Source organism: Pipistrellus kuhlii, unplaced genomic scaffold, assembly GCF_014108245.1.
Source record: "Pipistrellus kuhlii isolate mPipKuh1 unplaced genomic scaffold, mPipKuh1.p scaffold_m20_p_12, whole genome shotgun sequence".
Taxonomy (NCBI): Eukaryota; Metazoa; Chordata; class Mammalia; order Chiroptera; family Vespertilionidae; genus Pipistrellus; species Pipistrellus kuhlii.
Genome location: NW_023425427.1, coordinates 51,976,947 through 51,996,338, shown reverse-complemented (window position 1 = coordinate 51,996,338; position 19,392 = coordinate 51,976,947). Strand labels below are relative to the sequence as shown.

The 19,392-nt window shown below is 41.2% G+C and overlaps 1 protein-coding gene and 1 pseudogene across 2 annotated transcripts in view; one reads left to right on the top strand and one right to left on the bottom strand.

Moving 5' to 3' along the window:
• The window catches only part of TEK (TEK receptor tyrosine kinase), a 110,402-nt gene that overhangs the window by 47,114 nt on the left and 43,896 nt on the right, over positions 1-19,392 (bottom strand). For both annotated transcript variants that reach the window (XM_036434208.2, XM_036434207.2), the window contains exons 3-6: positions 11,871-11,981; positions 10,875-11,027; positions 7,164-7,295; positions 6,593-6,733 (exon numbers count right to left, since the gene is read on the bottom strand). In XM_036434208.2, the coding sequence (XP_036290101.1) occupies positions 6,593-6,733; positions 7,164-7,295; positions 10,875-11,027; positions 11,871-11,981 (537 nt within the window). The remainder of the gene's footprint in view (positions 1-6,592; positions 6,734-7,163; positions 7,296-10,874; positions 11,028-11,870; positions 11,982-19,392) is intronic.
• Positions 3,250-3,675, top strand: LOC118716665 (annotated as a pseudogene).

Below are 19,392 nucleotides of genomic sequence, written 5' to 3'. Positions count from 1 at the left end.
GAGATCCTCTAGCCCCACCCTGCGGACTATAGGTGGCCACACACTCTCAAACTCATGGTAGGCCCTGCCCTGTTGGGGTCCGGAGAGAATCTGAGACAGACTGAGTTGTGTGGCTTTGTGGTGGACACCTCTCATCCCATCTTCCCCAACCCTGAACAATACCTCCACATTATAGGCGATCAACCAGCCCCATCATCCTGATTCCCAGTGACCCTGCCCTAAAGAACTCGTGCTCCTGGCAGAATCCTGGACAGACTGAGCTGTGTGGCTCTAGGACGGAAGCCATTTTTTCCCTGATACACCCAACTAGTGCAGAGTCCTCCCTGCATGAGGCCAAATCTTGGTCTATCTGGGCCTGGTGAACTCTGCTGGCCTCACCAGATGACTCCATGAGACCACCCCCATCACAAAGATGTGTGAGCACCTAATGGGTGACAGCTAGAGTTGGTATACGCTAGAAAATTTGCTGAGTGATCTCAGACCCAGGACTGGCAGTGAGTTTGAACCTGTATCAATCTGGTAAACACCACTCACCCATACCTGGTGACTACTGGGATAACTGAACTCATGCCACTTGAGCACTGGCAGAGGCCCTTGCAGTGACTGAGCTCTCAGGTAGCCAGCAAGCAGAGGCAGATCTTAGGGTGACCTGCCACCAGGCCCAGTGCTGGTAAAAGCCAGCCTTGGTGCACAGCTTGTTCCTTTCTGCACACAGAAGAGGTATCCCTCACCCTAACCACAATGAGGCATCACCTCACACCTCTCAGAATACAAACCTAGCAATAATCACTTCAAATGTAAATGGCTTAATTGTTCCATCAATAAGTCGACAAACAAGAGCTAGTGAAAATGTGGAGAAAAGGAACCCTTATGCACTGCTGGTGGAAATGCAGACTGATGCAGCCACTGTAATAAACAATATGGGAATATATCCTAAGAATCCTGAAACACCAATCATAAAGAATATATGCAGAGGCAGCCACAAACTGTGTGTCATTTTGTAGCTCAAACAGGTTGCCCAGGGCCACAGGCAGCACCTGATATTGGCCTGAACCAGAGTCCCTACCAAAAGGCCCAGAGCCAACACACTGGCCAGCTTCAGAAAACATCAGAACAAGATCCAATTAGCTTCACAAGCAGCCAATCCAAAGGGAGATCTTGGCAGGCACCAGACCCTATGAAGCAAATTCCACTTTATGTGGTCAGCACCTGCACAAAAGCCTTTGTAGTGTGATCAGGGTCAATCTTCAAAATCAGCCAGCCTGGGGGTCAACCCCAAGAATAATGGGCCAATAGTAATACTCAATTAAGACAAAAGAAGGACACACAAAACCTACACAAGAGACATTTCTGGAGCACCAAGATCAGGTAATCAAGGAGACTGCAACACTGAGTCCCATAGAACACCTACTACATACGACCACACTACCAAGTTTGGGACTCATAACAGATCTAAATATTGTAATACACAGGAATAAACAAAAAGAGGCACCAAAATGGGGAGACAAAGAAATATGCCCCAAATGAAAGAACAGGAGAAATTTATGAACTTCTGTTGTTCAAAACAGCATTGTTTACAACAGCCAAGATCTGGAAACAGCCCAAGTGCCCATGATAAGACGAATAGATAAAATAGCTGTGGTACATTTACACAGTAGAACACTACACAGCTGTAAAAAAGAAAGAACCTTTACCTTTTAAGACAGCATGGATGGATCTAGAGATTTTTGTGCTAAGTAAAATAAGCCAGACAGAGAAAGACAAATACCATACAATTTCACTTATATGTGGAATCCAATGGACAAAATAAACTGATGAACAAAATAGAACCAGAGTCATGGATACGGGAAACAGATTGACAGAGATTAGAAGGGAAGGGAAAGGAAGAGACTGGATAAAAGAAGGCGAAGAGATTAGCCAAAGAACATATATGCATAGTTCATGGACACAGACTATGAACAATGTAGTGATGAACAAATGAAGAGTGGGTGGGGGTGTGTGGAGGTGGTTAAAGTGGGGGAGGAGGGAATGAGGGACATCTGTAATAATGCCAACAATAAATAAGAATAAAATCACAGTAAATCTATACCTAGCAATAATCACTTCAAATGTAAATGGCTTAAATGATCCAATCAAAAGACATAGGATAGCAAAATGGATAAGAAAACAAGACCCATATATATGCTGTCTATAAGAGATTCAATTCCAAATGAAAGATACACAGACTAAAATAAAGAGATGGAAAAAAAGATATTTCATGCAGATGGGAAGGAAATAAAAGCCGGGATAGAAATATTTATATCTGACAAAATTGGCTTTAAAACAAAGGCTATGATAAGAAACAAAGAAGGGCACTACATAATAATAAATCCCACAAGAGGATATAACCCTTGTAAACATAGGAGAACCTCAACATATAAAGCAAATCTTGATGAACATAAAGGAAAAGATTAACAGCAATACAGTAGGGAATTATAACACCCCATTGACATAAATGGATAGATCTTCCAGAGAGAAAATCAACAAGAAAACAGCTGCTTTAAATGACACACTAGATAAGATAGATTTAATTTATATCAGATCATTTCACCCCAAAGCAGAATATACATTCTTTTCAAGAGCACATGTAACATTTTGTAAGATAGACCACATGTTAGGACACAAAACAAGTCTCATATGAAATAATATCAAGCATCTTCTCTGACCATAATAGTATGGAACTATTGTAGATATCAACAACAAGAAAAAGCTGAAAAACACACAGACATGGAAGCTAAACATTAGTAAACAATGAATGGATCAACAGTGAGGTCAAGAAAGAAATCAAAAGATACCTTGAAACGAATGAAAATGAGAACACAACAATCTAAAATGTATGGAACACAGTGAAAGCAATCCTAGTAGGAAATTTCACAGCATCATAGGCCTACCTCAAAACAAGAAAAACCTCAAATAAGCAATCTAACTTTGTACTTAATGGAACTTGGAAAAGAATAAACAAACAAAGCCCAAGTGAGTAGAAGGAAGGAAATAATAAAATCAGAGCAGAAATAAATGCAATAGAGCCTTAAAAAATACAAAAGATAAATGAAACTGTGGAAAGGAAGAAGTACAATTGTCATTTTAAGCAAATGACATGATACTCTGTGTAAAAACACTAGTGCAGGGATGGGGAATCTTTTTCTGCCAAGGGCCTTTTGGATATGTATAACATCCTTCACAGGCCATACAAAATTATCAACTTGGTTTCCTCTTTCACCAGAGACCTGCCAACATGGGCTGCGTTTGCACCAAGACCATGAAGAAGGCAGCCCAGGTCATCATCGAGAAGTACTACACACGCCTGGGCAATGACTTCCACACCAACAAGCGTGTGTGTGAGAAGGTCATCATTATCCCCAGCAAGAAGCTCTGAAACAAGATAGGGGGCTATGTCGCCCATCTGATGCAGCAGATTCAGAGAGGCCCATGAGAGGCATCTCCAACAAGCTGCAGGAGAGGGAGGGAAGAGATAACTATGTCCCTGAGGTCTCAGTCCTGGATCAGGAGATCATTGAAGTTGACCCTGTCACTAAGGAAATGCTGAAGCTCTTGGATTTTGGCAATCTGTCCAACCTGCAGGTCCCTCAGCCTAGAATTGGGATGAATTTCAAAATATCAAGTGACGCAGTTTGAATATTTTGCTGTGCTGTAATATTATCAACAAACCATGGACAATCTTAAAAAAAAATTGTCAACTTAAAAAATTAGCCTGCTTTATTTGGTCAAACATTTAATAACTCACCCCTAATGCTTTGACAGGGCCAAACCAAATGATTTTGTGGGTCTTATACAGCCCACAGGCTGGATGTTCCCCACCCTTGCCCTAAAGACTCCACAAAAAAACAAACAACAACAACAAAAAACCCACAAAACAAACAAAATACAAAACAAAACAAAAAACTACTAGAACTGATAAATGAATTCAGTAAAGTAGCAGGATACAAAATAAACATCTATAAATTATTGCATTTTTATACACCAATAATGAACTATCAGAAAGAGAAACTATAAAAATAATCACATCACAATTGCTTCAAAAGCTAACAAAATACATAGGAATGATTCATAAAATTACAAGACACTATAAAAAAGAAAATGAAGAAGATCCAAATAAGTGGAAGCATATACTTGTTCATGAATGGGAAAAATTAACATCATTAAAATTTCCATACTACCCAAAATGATCTATAGATTAAACACAATTCATATCAAGACACCAATGGCATATTTCATCAATGGGGTGAGTTATTAAATGTTTGACCAAATATTTATAAGGAATTACAAAAGACCAGAAATAGCCTCAGCAATCTTGAGAAAGAACAAGTTTGAAGAATCACATTACCTGATATCAAATTATACAACAAGTCATAGTAATCAAAACAGCATGGCACTGGCATAAAAACAGATATAAGTCAATGGAACAGAAGAGAAAGTCCAGCAACAAACTCTTGCCTTTATGGTCAATTAATATTCAACAAAAGATACAAGAACACACAAAGATAGTCTATTCAATAAATGGCACTGAGAAAATTGGACAGATATGTGTGAAAAAGTAAAATTAGACCACCTCTTACACAATCCACAAGAATAAACTCAAAATGGATTGAAGATAAACCTCAAAACCATAAAAATCCTAGAAGAAAACTTAGGCAGTAAAATCTCAGACATTTTTCATAGAAATATTTTTTTCTGGTATGTTTCCTCAGGCAAGGGAATCAAAAGGAAAAAATAAACAATTGAACTTCATCAAACTAAAATGTTTTTGCACAGCAAAAGAAAATGAAAAGATAACCTACTGAATAGGAGAACATATTCATCAATGATAAATCTGATCATAAAAAATTTACACAACTCAACATAAAGTGCAATTAAAAAGTGGACAAAGGACCTGAATAGACACTTCTCCAAAGAGGACATACAGATGGCCAATAGACAAGGAACAGATGCTCAATGTCACCACAATGAGATATCACCTCACACCTGTCAGAATGGCTACCACTAATAAATGAATAAGCAACATGTGTTGGGGAGGATGTGGAGAAAAGGAAATCCTCACATGCTGTTGAGCAGTATCAAGTCACCTCAAAACATTAAAAATGGAACTGCCTTACAATCCAGCAATTTCACCTCTGGAAATATATCCAAAGAAACCCAAAACACTGATTCAAAAGAATATATGTACCCGTATGTTCATTGCAGCATTATTTACAATAGTCATGAGTGGGAAGCAGCCCAAGTGTCCATCAGTAGAAGAGCAAATAAAAAAGCTGTAGTACTGCCCTGGCCAGTATGGCTCAGTGAGAAAATGTCAGCTCACACACCAAAAGGTTGTGGGTTTGATTCTTGATCAGGGCCCCTACCTGGGTTGAAGGTTTGTTCCCCAGCCCCAAGGGGTCTGACTGGAGGCAACCAATCAAGGCGTCTCTCTCATATCTATGTTTCTCCCCCCCCTCCCCCCTTCTATTCTCTCTAAAAATCAATGAAAAAATATCCTTGGGTGAGAATTAGCAACAAAAATGCTATAGTACATTTACACAATGGAATACTACTTGGCCATAAAAAGAAGAAAATTTTACCTTTTGTAACACCATGGATGGACCAAAAGAGTATTACACTAAGTGAAAGAAGCCAGTCAAAGAAAGACAAATTCCATATATGTAAAAATCTAATGAACAAAATTAATAAACAAACAAAATAGAAATAGACTTGTAAATACAGAAAGCAGACTGACAGTTTTTGGAGGGGTAGGGTGCTGGGGGACTGGGTGAAAAATGAAGGGATTAAGCAAAATAAACAAAAAATATCATATACAGACAACAGTAGAGTGATTACCATTGGAAATGGAAAAAGGGTATATGGGGGAGATGGAAGAGGTACAGGAAGGATAAATGATGATGGAAGGAGACTTGACTTGAGGGATGAACACACAATACAATATTTGAATGATGTATTATAGAATTATACACCTGAAACCTATAAATTTTGTTAACCAAGGTTAGCCCAATAAATTGAACAATTTTTAATAACAAAAAAAAATTCTAGAACTAGACAACTGAAATAGAAAATGTTACTATAATATGTAGACTTATCAGCAGAGTGGAGATGACAGAAGAGAGAGTCAATGAATTTTAAGTTTGATCAATAGACATCCAGTCTGAAGAACGCAGACAGAGGATAAGATCATACCTTTCTCAATTACCAAACACCAAATCCAGTCCAGATCTAACCAGAAAGGGCTGATATTTATGATGCACTCAATGACATTCCAATGTCAAGTGTGGTTGGAAATCCAACATCTTCAGCACATATAGGAGCTTGTTAGAAAGGCAGAACCTCCGGCCCCAGCCCAGACCCACGAAATCAGACTCTGTTTTAGTAAGATCCCAGGTGAGGTGTGTGAGGGAACACTGAGGTCCAGAGCCTTCATGTGAAAGCATAATTAACTTTCAGTAAATTCAAAACCTGTGATTCAAACCCTGTTGCTCAGCAAGCCAGACCTCCTTGTGTCCCTGCCAGGACTCCTCCTGTACAGGGGCAGGACAGTGCATACCTTCATTGCACTGCAGGCTCTTCCAGCCGGTGGCACAGGAGCACCCATAGGGGTCTGGGAGACAGAACACGTGGGACTTGCATCCCTCTGGTCCACTACACCGTTCCTTACAAGTTCTGCCAAACGTGTGCCGTTCACAAGCTTTTTGGAGGAGAAAAAGGTGGTTCAGAGTCAAGCATACAACCCTTTGAAATGCCTAATTTTTCTTTTTAAAGGGTCTCTCCTAGACCACTGAACATGGAAGACAATCCAATCTCAGCAGAGGTACGGGCAGGGGGAACACACATTTTATATTCACATAAATGAGGATATCAGAGCCACACCCCCAATTTGCGGATTGTGCACAGCACACACCTTGGGGGAGGGGGCATTCACATCACAGACATTGTAGATTCACTTATGTATTGAAACATTCCAGTAGTTGGCAATAAGAAACTCTTAGGAAAGGCACCTTTTTCTAACTCACAGAGGCCATTAAACTTCCATTCCCAGCTCTTTCCACATATAAAATTCTAAACCCAATGGCGCCTTTTTCAACCCACAATTTACTCATCAAGTACTCTTCACTTACCCTTCTCACACGTCCTCCCCATAAACCCAGGAGGGCAAATGCATTCCCCCGTATCTTCATGGCAGACACCATTGTTCACACAAGTGGTGCAGGCACGGTTACACTCAGGTCCCCACTTCTGAGCCTCGCATCCTTCGGTTAAGGAAAACAAGGCTGTGGTGAGTAACGCACATTGACAGCACACCTGCTACATGTCAGTCATTTCAGAGGACTGGAGTGAATGAGTAAAAAAGAAGTACCATCTTTGTTCTCCAAAGGCTAATGGCTTAATGTGGGAAACAGATATGCTAACAGAAAATTATAGGAACAAAAGACAAAAATTACCTAATCCTGTCATGGGGATGGAAGAGGACACAGAGGAAGGCTTCCCAGAGGAGGTGGTTATGTGAGCGGAATCTGCAGGCCCACCTAAGTCAAGCATGTCAAACTCAAAGGCGAACAGAGGCCAAAGAAAGGAGGCATGCGGCCCATGGGCTGCAAGTTTGACATGCTTGATCTAAGTAGCAGGGAGATATGATTGTTGAGTGTGTTCCAGGTGAAGGCTCGGACAAGAAGAGAGCACCATGTGCTGGCAGAGCTGCAGGTGTGGGTTAGAGCGTGGAACAGTGATTTCCAAAAGTGTGGTCCGTAATCAGCAGTATCTCCATCACCTGAGATTGTTAGTCATGCAAATCTCAGACTCCCAACCCATGACCTCCAGATGGAAAACTGTGGTGGTGGTCTAGCGATCAAGGCTTCACAAGTCTTCCAGATGATTCTGATATAGCCAGAGTTTGAGAACCTCTGGTATAATATGGACAAGGGATATGACCAAAGATGCTAGTAATATCCACCTATTTTTCAGGCAGAAAATATAAAAAGTGAAACAAGATACACAAACGTAAAGTACAAGGATGTTAAGATGTTTCTGGATTCATATTTCTTAGTGACTTTAGTTTGTTAATTAGGTCTAAGGATACATAAAAAAAATCTAGGGGGGTTGTTGAATTTAAATTTTTATTTTATTAAATAATTAAATTTTATTTAATTTTTCTTCTGTGCTCTTGCTCCCTGAATGTTATTTTCATGATAGTGAAGCTTGGACCTATGCCTATAGCCAATGTAACCTTGTAATTTCTTTGGCAAGAATTCCTGGTTATCAGTATTTTCTCTAAAATAATCAGGAAGACCATCAACACAGACCTTTTCCTTCAGGCTTCTACTTACTAGACAGAGCTACAAAATGTCTCAAAGCTAATATTTACATGCCTTAGTATTTAGAAAGGGAAAAATTATTCTGCACAATTAGCAATTTCTTAAGAGTCTGACCACAGGCTATGTGGACAGTGAAGACTAATGATGGGAAAATGTGGAAATGAAAATAGGCTTCCTGTCCCATTAAACTAATGTCTCTAGTTTTATATAGAATCCTGGGAAGGAGGAGAGAATGAAGCTGGAGGGAATGATTGGGGATGGAGCAGTCAGGAGAAGAGTTTGCTGATAAGCAATGAGTATGCAATTAGGCTTTGTTATTTTCTTCACAAGCCTCATGGTTTTGTATTTTAGGAAACCACGGATTCATAGCATACAGAGAGAAATCCTGTAAACTTAATGCTTGTGAGGAATCTTTTGTCTGGGAGAGAATTTATACTAAAAATAAACCCTATACACATAAGCAGTGTGATTTTTACAAAACAGTCTCTGAGCACTGACTCTTCCTAGGCTTCAGTCATCCTGGAGAGACACCCTACAGTCAGGAGAAGTGGACAAACGCCTTCAAATGCCTAAACGTCAGAGAGGTCATCCTGGGGGGAAAATACTTTTAAATGGGATGATTGTATCCAAACTCACATTTCTTAGGAATTTAGATATTGGCAGTGATTCTAAAACGGGTTCATTGAACTCCTCCCTAAGAACCAAAGAGAATAAACATGTGCTCCCAGCGATCTGAGGAAGAGACAACTTGAAGGTCAAAATGCACTTGAAGTCTTTTGCCTTATCTTAAAAGTTCAGGTGAATTTTAAATTCTAGTCTGTGCTGAGTCATTTTTTTTAAAAGCTTTAAACTTTTTACCTTGTATCAAAATCTGATGTTTCTGATATTGCTGGAAAATTTGCCCATTTAACTCAGACTCTGAGCACCGAGATGCATGGTTCTATATCAGACTGGAGAGAAACCATCCAAGAAATGAACCTAAATTGTGTCCTTGCCATTCAGACTCTCCACGAGTGTAGTGGAGTAAAAAGGATTCACCTGCACAAACTAGATGAACCACACTTTTCATAAGTCTATTATATTGCAATATCTGCTTATTTATGTATGTAGCCACTGTATTTGGGAATTATCTAAGGAACAGTGGCTCATCTTATGATGTTTGTGTTCTCAACACCAATACAATGCCTGACACAAAGTCAACACTAATTGCTGAATGAGTGAATAAATTTCATACAAAGCAAAATACTCTTCATGAGTTAGAGATCCCAATTATTAGAGAAATGACAAAGCATCCCAAGTTCTTAGACCCGAAGCCTGAGTACTTAACACATTGCACACCTGTAGTTTTATTGCTAGATTTACCCAGTGGCCAGGTAACTTTCTACTGAACGAGTACAAAAAAAATCATTTTACAAAGTATACTTTAAAAAGATATTAGTTTGTAAGAACATGTAATAAATAACTTCAAAATGCAATGGGTATTTAATTTCATATTAACTATGTAATATGAAAACACGAGAATGCTCATGATCCGCCCGCAGTGTGGAATATCATGAATACCTGCCATAGCTGGGGAAAATTCAGGGCCAATTTGTTGTTTTCTACTAATCAATTTTATGTAAAAACTATTGATGATGGTTACTTCCCACTTTGACTATAATTGGGTGAAGGGTGGTTTTCACTAGTTCCCTAACTCTTACATTTTTCAAACTTGAAAATAGAAATCACACTTGAGAGTGAAGTGATCTGGAAATTGTAGGATTTTTAGGAGACTTGATGTTTAACCAGATCCTAGAGCAACCCAGCAGGCCCACCTCACCCCGCTGAGGATACCTCTCAGGAGACTGCCCAGGTCACAGATCCCCCTTTGTATGGGAGTGGTGCAGCTATTCAAGCATGAGGTCCCAGTGCTTGTACCTGATTATGTGGCTCTACCTTTGTCTACATCTTGTTGGTCTAGGCCAGTGGTCAGCAAACTCATTAGTCAACAGAGCCAAATATCAACAGTACAATGATTGAAATTTCTTTTGAGAGCCAAATTTTTTAAACTTAAACTTCTTCTAATGCCACTTCTCCAAAACAGACTCACCCAGGCGGTGGTATTTTGTGAAGAGCCACACTCAAGGGGCCAAAGAGCCACATGTAGCTCGCGAGCCATGGTTTGCCAACCACTGATCTAGTCAAATAGACATCTGACATATGTGATACCAATTTTATTCTTTATCGTGGGAATTCAAAACTTGGAAGTAAAAGAAACGTCACTGAATTTGTTAGGGAAATGGTCGGTGGGACCCTAGAGAGAAAGTCCTCTCTTCCCCACAGGTGCTGAGCCCACATCTTCCCAGGAGCCTAACTATTCTGAAAAGTTGCTTGCTGGCTTTTCCATCCATTTTCTGAGTCCATATAGTATACTTCCAACCAACCCCTGGTTTTGGTTTAGGTACCAGAGTCAGTTTACTTGCAAATAAAAATCCTAACAATTATACCATCACAGACAGTGGCCTCTCAATCACTTACTCCGGACTATCAGCCTGGTGAAGGCTGAGGTGAAGAGGTTTCCTCCGATGTACCTGGCCGAGTACACTCCAGCGTCCTGGGGCTGAGCGTGAGGCAGATGCACTTCTAAAATATCAGGTACTTCATGCCTGGGCACTGAGTGGATGAAGGAACCTGATAAAGGAGAAGGGAAGAGAATAAAGGTTCACACTCAAACACTCCTTTCCTTGTCGGGCTCCTCTATTTGATTGGCCTTCCATAACCCATTAGAAAATGTGCTCTAGCCAACATACTGAGTGTGGGAGAAGAATGACAAGGCTGAGCTCAATGCACTCCCAACAGTAGAGAAAGGTATGGTGATAGAACAGATAGCTTATTAGCCTATGGAATCTACTGCCAAACACAGGAAGATGTGGGGAAGCTAAAGTTCTTACCTGCTGCAGATAGAGGTAAGCAGGCAAATCTGGGTGGGAAATGGCAACTAATCAATTAACCAGAAGATACCTAGAATCACTACTTTAATCTGGAAGTCTTATCCATCCACAGAACTCAGAATAAGCCCCAGTGATATTACAGCTAGACCAGGTCTTCGCCACCAAGTGGTGCCAAACCATAGCTGGGCAGAAATGGATTTGGGTTGCACAGGTAAGGCCCCCAGGACAATTGCCAGTGGCTCTCCAGGCTCATGCTGAGCATTTTATTAACTTTGCAATCAACAAGCAAATATTTTATATGGCAGAATCTGGAACCCCACTTGTCACATCACGATGGGGTTTATTGTACATTTATAATTCATACTGTATATTCATATATGTCTATGAATCTTGAATTTACTTGATTGAGCCACGAAACACATCTTCTAAGAGAGCTTCTATCATATAATTTGGTTAGCTTGCTTCATATTAGCTTTACTTCCAGCATCTGCTCCTAAGACTGCAATAAGATAATGACCCAATGTGCAGTGTGCTAGCTGTGTCTCACACCATGGAGCTGAAAGGAAGCAAAGCACAGACTCACCATTCTTGTAAATCACTGCGTCTTCTTCTTTAATCAACATCTTTTTGAAAGATATGTTCACATTGTCTCCCCTGTCCACGGTCATAGTTAAAGTAGATGGTAGGAAGGAAGCTTTTAAAAGAGAGAGAAAAAACAAAGGAGAAAATGAGGTTGCATATTTTCTCCACCATTTGAACTTCAGACGGTGAGGGCTGGCACTGGGCAGCTGTCAGCTGGTTTTCATGGTATTAAAACAGTGGTAGCTGGTGGCTTTCTTAAGGTAATATCATTTTCAAAGAATTTGATGAAAGGAATGGTTATTTCCTCTGTAAAAATATAAGTATATACATACAACATACATATGTACATTTTTCCATGTAACTAGCTAGGGAGGTGAGGACTTTGTATTGATTAATATCTATTACTAAACTAAAACCTGATATTAACGATGAACCTGCCCTCCTGCAATCCTTAGCAAGTTTCCTCTAAGTGGACTAGAATACGAATGGCCAGATAAATGGCTTTTCTCTGGGTCCTTTCAGATTGTTGTTGCTTCAAATCAGGCGTCTTCAAACTACGGCCCGCGGGCCACATGCGGCCCGCAGAGGAGTCTGATCCGGCCTGCCAGGTTTTTTGGGCAGTGAGCACAGCCGAGGTGTTACAGTAGGAATTAGTAGTTCATATAGTCCGGCCCTCCAGCTCTCTGAGGGACCGTGATCTGGCCCCCACTTTAAAAAGTTTGAGGACCCCTGCTTCAAATGATTCTCATTGCTCTTTTTATTGGGGGTGGGGAGGACTTGTTCCTTTTTTATTTACAAAACTAGAATTAGCTATATCCTTACAAAAAATAAGAATTGCTATTTTAAGAAGATGTCATTAAACTACTGAAAATGAACATACCCATGTAGAAAGAATATCAAGAGTTACTGAAAATTACTACAAATAAAAGGCACAGTTTTACTATAATACATATATTTTGAAAACCTCATGATTAGACATTAAGCAAAATCACTTCATTAAATGTCGGGATGTCTTTATTCATGATCCAAATAGAACTCTTTTGAGAGATTTTCATTGCTTTAGAATGCCTCAAGCATTTCTCAAGTGGATTCAGTACAATGGAGCACTTACTATGAATGGTGTAAATATTGGAATATTGAAGAATAAGACAAAGACCCAACATCTTGCCTTCTACCCTTTAGTTAGATATATATGAGATGACATATCATGGGACTGGAGTATTAAGATGAAACTGGAGAAGTTATTGTGGATTTGGCTCATAAAATAATTTTGGGAACATCTGTCTCTGTGTTAAGCTTGGAACAAAGTATTGCATGAGCTCCTTGATGTATGGGACAAGATGTGTGAACAAAATCTTGTCGCAGTCTCCCAGCTACAACAGTTCCTGAGTTCCTTTAACGTAAACCATAATCTACAGAGAACCACAACTACAGAATAAGAGGGAAATCACTCTAGACTTTAAATTAAGCCACTTTTTAAAGTTTCAGCCTTATTGAGATATAACTGACATGGAAAGTAGGCCAACATAGAAAATGTAAGAATAACCACTAAAAGAAGAGAAACAGAACATCTATAACTTTCTTAAATACTGAGGGCAGAGAGAATGGAAGCAAACAGGGACATAAAAGGAGGAAAAATCACAAAGAAAAATCATGGCATACAAAAAAGACATAGTAAGATGTGAAAAGCCAGAGATCCTCAGAATAAATAAATGTGTTGTAATAGATATAAATATGTAACTATGTGCTCTTTCCATGAATTACACATTTAGTGTAATGACATAAAACTGAGAATAAAGGGACAGAATAACATATACTGCACTAATAACTAAAAGAAGCTTGATATTGCAATATTTTTATCTGAAGAAAAAATCTATTCTGAAGACAAAACAAAATTTTAGGGATCAAGATGGTCTTTATGAGATGAGAAAAAGACACAATCCACCAGGTGGGTTAAATAACCCTGAATTTGTATGTGCCCCCAATAGCAGAACTTCAAAACCAGGAAACAAAAACTGACAATTAAACAAAGAAAGTGCCAACTCCAAAAGCATTGTAGAAATGTTCAAAATTTGATGAATCAAATGGACTCAAAGTCACTGAGGACAAATAAAGATTGGAATAACACGATTTAAGGTCTGTTGGATATTCATGGACCCCTGTACGTAGCTATCTGAATATAGGCTATTGTGAAGCATACTGCCCGCTATGAAGCCACAAAGCACATCTCTGTAAATAATGAAGACTTAAATTCTCTGGCTAGATTCCATCTAAATTAGAAATCAGTGCAAAACACCCTCTACTGAATATCTGAATCCCCACAGACTGGCTTTTAGATGGACAGCTTGAGAAGCTGATTAAGAGCTCAGAGAGCTGCCCTGTGAAGGCAGAGGATGCCTTTGACACACACTCGGCGTCCGGGCTTCAGGTCTGTCTGCTTGTTGTGCCTGCTGACCAAGGCACAGTGCCCAGCCAGACTCCACCATAGATGCCTTGGTGCAGACAGGAGAATGCTGTACCAGTGTTGGCAAACTCAGTCAACAGAGCCAAAAATCAACAGTACAATGATTGAAATTTCTTTTAAGAGCCCAATTTTTTAAACTTAAACTTCTCCTAATCCCACTTCTTCAAAATAGACTCGCCCAGGCCGTGGTATTTTGTGGAAAAGCCATACTCAAGGGGCCAAAGAGCAGCATGTGGCTAGCGAGCTGCAGTTTGCCGACCACTGGTGTAGGTCAAAAGGCCTGTGAGCCCTGGCGTAAGACAGTCCTGGCTTGAGACTACCCTCTGCCACTCACTGGGCCTCTGTGAGCAACCTACTTAAGCTCTGAACACGACAGTGCCCTCATCCATAGTTTGAAAGTAAAAATATTTACCTTCAACGGTTGCTGGGAATATTAAGTGATATATGCCAAGTCCCCAGTGCTTAAAAGTCAGTATCCTTCCCAAACAAATCAACGGCAGCACTGCTGTGCCAACTTCTGTAATATGGTCTTGAGTGGTGCCTTTCTCAACTTGACTGACATGAACCAACCTGAACCAGCCGTGTAGGAGGGCAGCAGGCCTGGGGGCAGTGGGGCCTGGGGGCAGTGGGGCTCTGGAGGGCGTGCTCACACTGACAAGGCGCTTCCTCCCGCAGTCCTGGAGTGTGTGACTCGCTCTCTGCCACAAGCTCCTGGGCTCCCAGGATAATTTTTCCGACCACTCCATGTTGTTTGTTTATAGTTTCTGCCCCTGCCTGTTTAGCTGACCATGGGAGTTCTCGCCCAGCATTGTTTCTGAAAAGGAACCAAGACTTCCCGCTACACTCCACCCCAAGGCAGCTTCTCTCTCTCCCCACGCTGTGGCTATTATTCCATACCTTGTGCTCTCTGAGCTCCCTGTTCCCTCAGGTAGGAACACAGCCACGCCGGAGTCCCGGCTGCCCAGCCTGTCGCCTCCTGCACCCACATCTCCAGGCTGATGACCCAGGAGCCCAGCTTTGCCATAATGTCGTGGGCCTTGACTGAGTCATGAAAACGATGAACACCTTTGAACAGTGCCTACTGCCACCAGGCACTGTGCTGAGGACTTGAATTTTCCTAATATCTCTGTGAGATAGCTATTACAATGATCCTACTTTTACAAATAAAGAGATTAAGATACACAGAGGTTATGTAACCTGTCCAAGACCACACAGAAAGTTCATGGAAGAGACCTTTCAGAGGTTAGTACTCAAAAGGCTTCAGGTCCCAGTACCTTGTCTTAAAGGAGACTGCTGAGGCCTGGACAAGAGGAGGAGCTACTCAGGTTCACTGGGATGAGCTCCTTAATGGGAAGAACTTAACTAAAAAACAATTCACTGTTCCTTTTAGGGCTGGAGAAGAAAAATAGATGGAGTAACAAAAATGTTTCTCAAGGATGAAAAATAATTGAGGAAAATTTCTGTTGTGTTCTTTAATGATAAGGACTTGGAATAATAAGATGTACTTTTATGTTCATTATTATCTTACATAATAAAAGCCTAATATGCAAATTGTCCCTTCAACTGGAGTTTGAACAGGGGGCGGGGCCAGCTGGCCAATCACAGGAAGGGAGGCCCCTGCTGATGGCAGGCAGCCAGGAGAAGGAAGGTCCTGGCCAGCAGCAGGCAGTGTGCTGGGCCTCTAGTTTTGTATAACTTCACAAAGCCCTGTGCAAACAGGATATCCAATTTACCAATGTGGGAGACAGAGTTGGGTAACTAAGGGTAACTAAGTCCCTTACTCAGGGCCTCCTATCTTTGAGTGTGAAAGTTAACACACAATTTCCAGATGTCCACATTTGTTCCCCAACACCAGCTCTCCGGCCTCATCATATCCAGGCCTGCATCCGGGCCAGCCTTCATTCTAAAATATATGAAGTTCTTCAAACAGACCATGTGATCATTCACGTCTAAGTTGTGAATTTCCTTCTTTCTCTCTGCTACTTCATTTCCCCTATGTCTCACCGACTCCTTCTCATTCAGTCTTCATTTATTTTATTTTAATTTTTTAATTTGTTTTAGAGAGACAAAGGGAGAAGAAAGAGTGAGTGAGAGTGAGAGAAATATCAATGTGAGAGTGAAACTGCAATCAGTTGTCTCCTGCTCAAGCCCTGACTGGGGATGCAGCCTACAACCTAGGTATGTGCCTTGACAGGGAATCAAACTCTCGACCTTTCAGGGCATGGCACAATGCTCCAACCAACTGAGCCACACTGGCCGGGGCTCAGTCTTCACTTAGCTGTCACTTTTTCCAGGGGCTTTACACAACCCCTGGGATCCCAGTGAACTGCTATGGTATTGCCCCTATTAGCCTGAGCTCCAGGAGGGCAGGTCCATTGGAAGGCAGCACGAGGTGGGCCGGGTCTGGCCTCTGGAGTCAGGCCTGTGTCAACCATCCCAGCTCCAACAATGGGAACCAGGTGTGCGAGTGTACCTAAATTACAATAGCTACAGACCTCCTCTTTTAATATGGGATCATAATAGTCCTCAGGAGATAAGCATTTGGAAAAGACTAGATTGCACAGTAATGTATATAAGTAGGAAGAACTTGGGAAGTGTTAGCACCATTGCATCTCCCATGTGTGGCACAAATAAAGGCCAAAGAACACCTGTGGAATGAAAGAATTAATGAGTGAATCTGATTTCAAATTTTCCTACTTCCCTCATGCTTTCAACATGTTCATTTGTGTTATTTAGATAAAAATGGCTCACCTCTTTCCACTTCACAAATTACGTGTGGAAAGTCTGATGTCCTTAAATCCAGCTTTTTCTCAAATGAAAATAGGAAGAAAAATCACCTGCTTCTTCCGATGGAACACCCAAACAGATGTTTGGATGTGAAAATGTCTCTAATGTCAGATCTACCTCCCCACTCCCAAATGAAATCTCCAGCAAGGTCTGAATAAACTGCGTTTCACTTTTTTGGATGAGGCCATTGATAAAAACAGGCTGGCCATTTGGAGTGCGAGAGCCAATTTAAGCCATGTTTTGGCACATCTCAAATGGATTTTCCACTTCCTCCCAGATGCAGGAGTCAGCAGCATGCAGGACTGAGGCAGTGTTGATGCTATCCGGCTATGCCCCTGGGCAGGCACTTCGCGGTTCCCACGATGTTGTTCCAGGGAACTGAGAGTGCAACAAAGACAGTTTTGGAGGTTTTCCTGATTCACTATGAAGGACATCCCTTTGCTCACACCATATTTCAGCCGTTGGATGGTCAGCAAAAGAAACAGAATCAGTTCAATGGCCTGAGCTGTTATTACTAAAATATAGGAAAGTACTACCTATTTTTCTATTTTAGATAGATCTCCACAATTATGTTAAGTAGATTATATGAAAATCACAATTAAGTGGGAATATTAATAGCCCCACTAAATTACTGCTTATCCCACAGAGCCATAATGATAATTATTGAACATTTGCTGTGAGCCAGATAACACTAATGATCTCATTTGACTCTTGAGTGTATGTGGTTCAGTCTCTATCATTTTTTTTTTTTCAAATGGGGAAACTATGATTTCAATTAAGTAACTTGCCCTGGGTCATATAATTCTGTTGCAGAGCTGAGCTCAAACCCACATATGGTGACTTCCGCTCCTGTACCTCTTCGCTGTGCCCTGCGTTGCTCTGTAGGATTTCCATTGAAGTGGTAGTACTTCATAAAACAAGTGCCCAGGATGAGGGAGAGAGAGGTGGACACTGAGAGTGATACACAAAGGGTAGTGCAGTGGCCAGAAATACCGGCTCTGAAACCCAATTACTGGGCATCAAATCCATTTCCACCATTTACAGACTGCTGTCATCACTATGTAAAGTATTCCGCAATGTCTCCCTTACACAGCTTTTTAGGACACATCCACTGTGCAACTCATATCTTATTTTTAAATTTTTTAAATTATATTTTTATTGATTTTAGAGAGGGAGAAGGACAGAGAGATAGAAACATCAATAATGTGAGAGAATCATTGATCGGCTGCCTCCTGCATGCTTCCTACTGGGGATCGAGCCCACAACCTGGGCCTGTCCCTTGACTGGAATTGAACCTGGGACCCTTCAGTCCATAGACCAACACTCTAGCCACTGAGCCACACCGGCTAGGGCATCATATCTCATTTTAAGTGCACTCATGGAACTAGCTTTTTGCCTATACCATCTTATTTAAAACTTAAAAGACAATTTTGAAGATATTATGCCTATTCCACAGATTATAGAAAATCAGGCCACACAGCTAGGAAGAGTTGGAGAATGAATTAACACTCAGGTGAAGATGAATCCACAAGCCATCTTCTCTCACCTGGTTCTCACAATCTAAGCCTGCTGGTGCCTCATTTAGTGACTTTGCCCTCTCCTTTCTCTGTGCTGACCTGGACTCTCTGTGGAGGGACCATTGCAGTCGGGCTTTGACTCCCACTGTTCTGGTCTAACATGCTCTACCGGTCCTTATTTACACACTGGCAAGGACAATCCCGGGATACCCAGAAAGGGCCGGGGGGCACTTCACATTTCATTCCTGTGAATCCATTAGGGTACCGTCTCAGATTCTCTTCACCCAGAATGTGCACAGATCAGCAGAAGGACATAATTCTTTATCCAGTGGAATCCCAAATGTCACATGTGAAACATAATAGAGGTGACTTTTCACCTTGCTAGCTTTGGCACACCTCACATCCCTTTGTTCAACCTCTCTTCCCTCACAGGGAGCTGCGTTCCTGGGAATGTCTGCCATGCTCTTTTCCCACTCGCCCTGGTGTCAGTCAAAGGGGAGCACAACAGTTTTGCTAAGAAACCTTTTCCTTCATTTGTAATGAATAGCGGTTTTAGCACTTTTGACCTTAGAATCTTTTAATTACCACCCTTAGCAAAATTCAAAGCAATGTTATCAGGTGAACCCCAGCTGGGCTCCTACTCTACCCTTCAAGGTGTGGACTCGGCCAGGAGAAGCTTCTCACCTGGGACCTTGTTAGAAATGCAGAAGTCCAGCTGCCTATCTGGTCCTGGGAGCCTCAGGGCAGAACAGAAT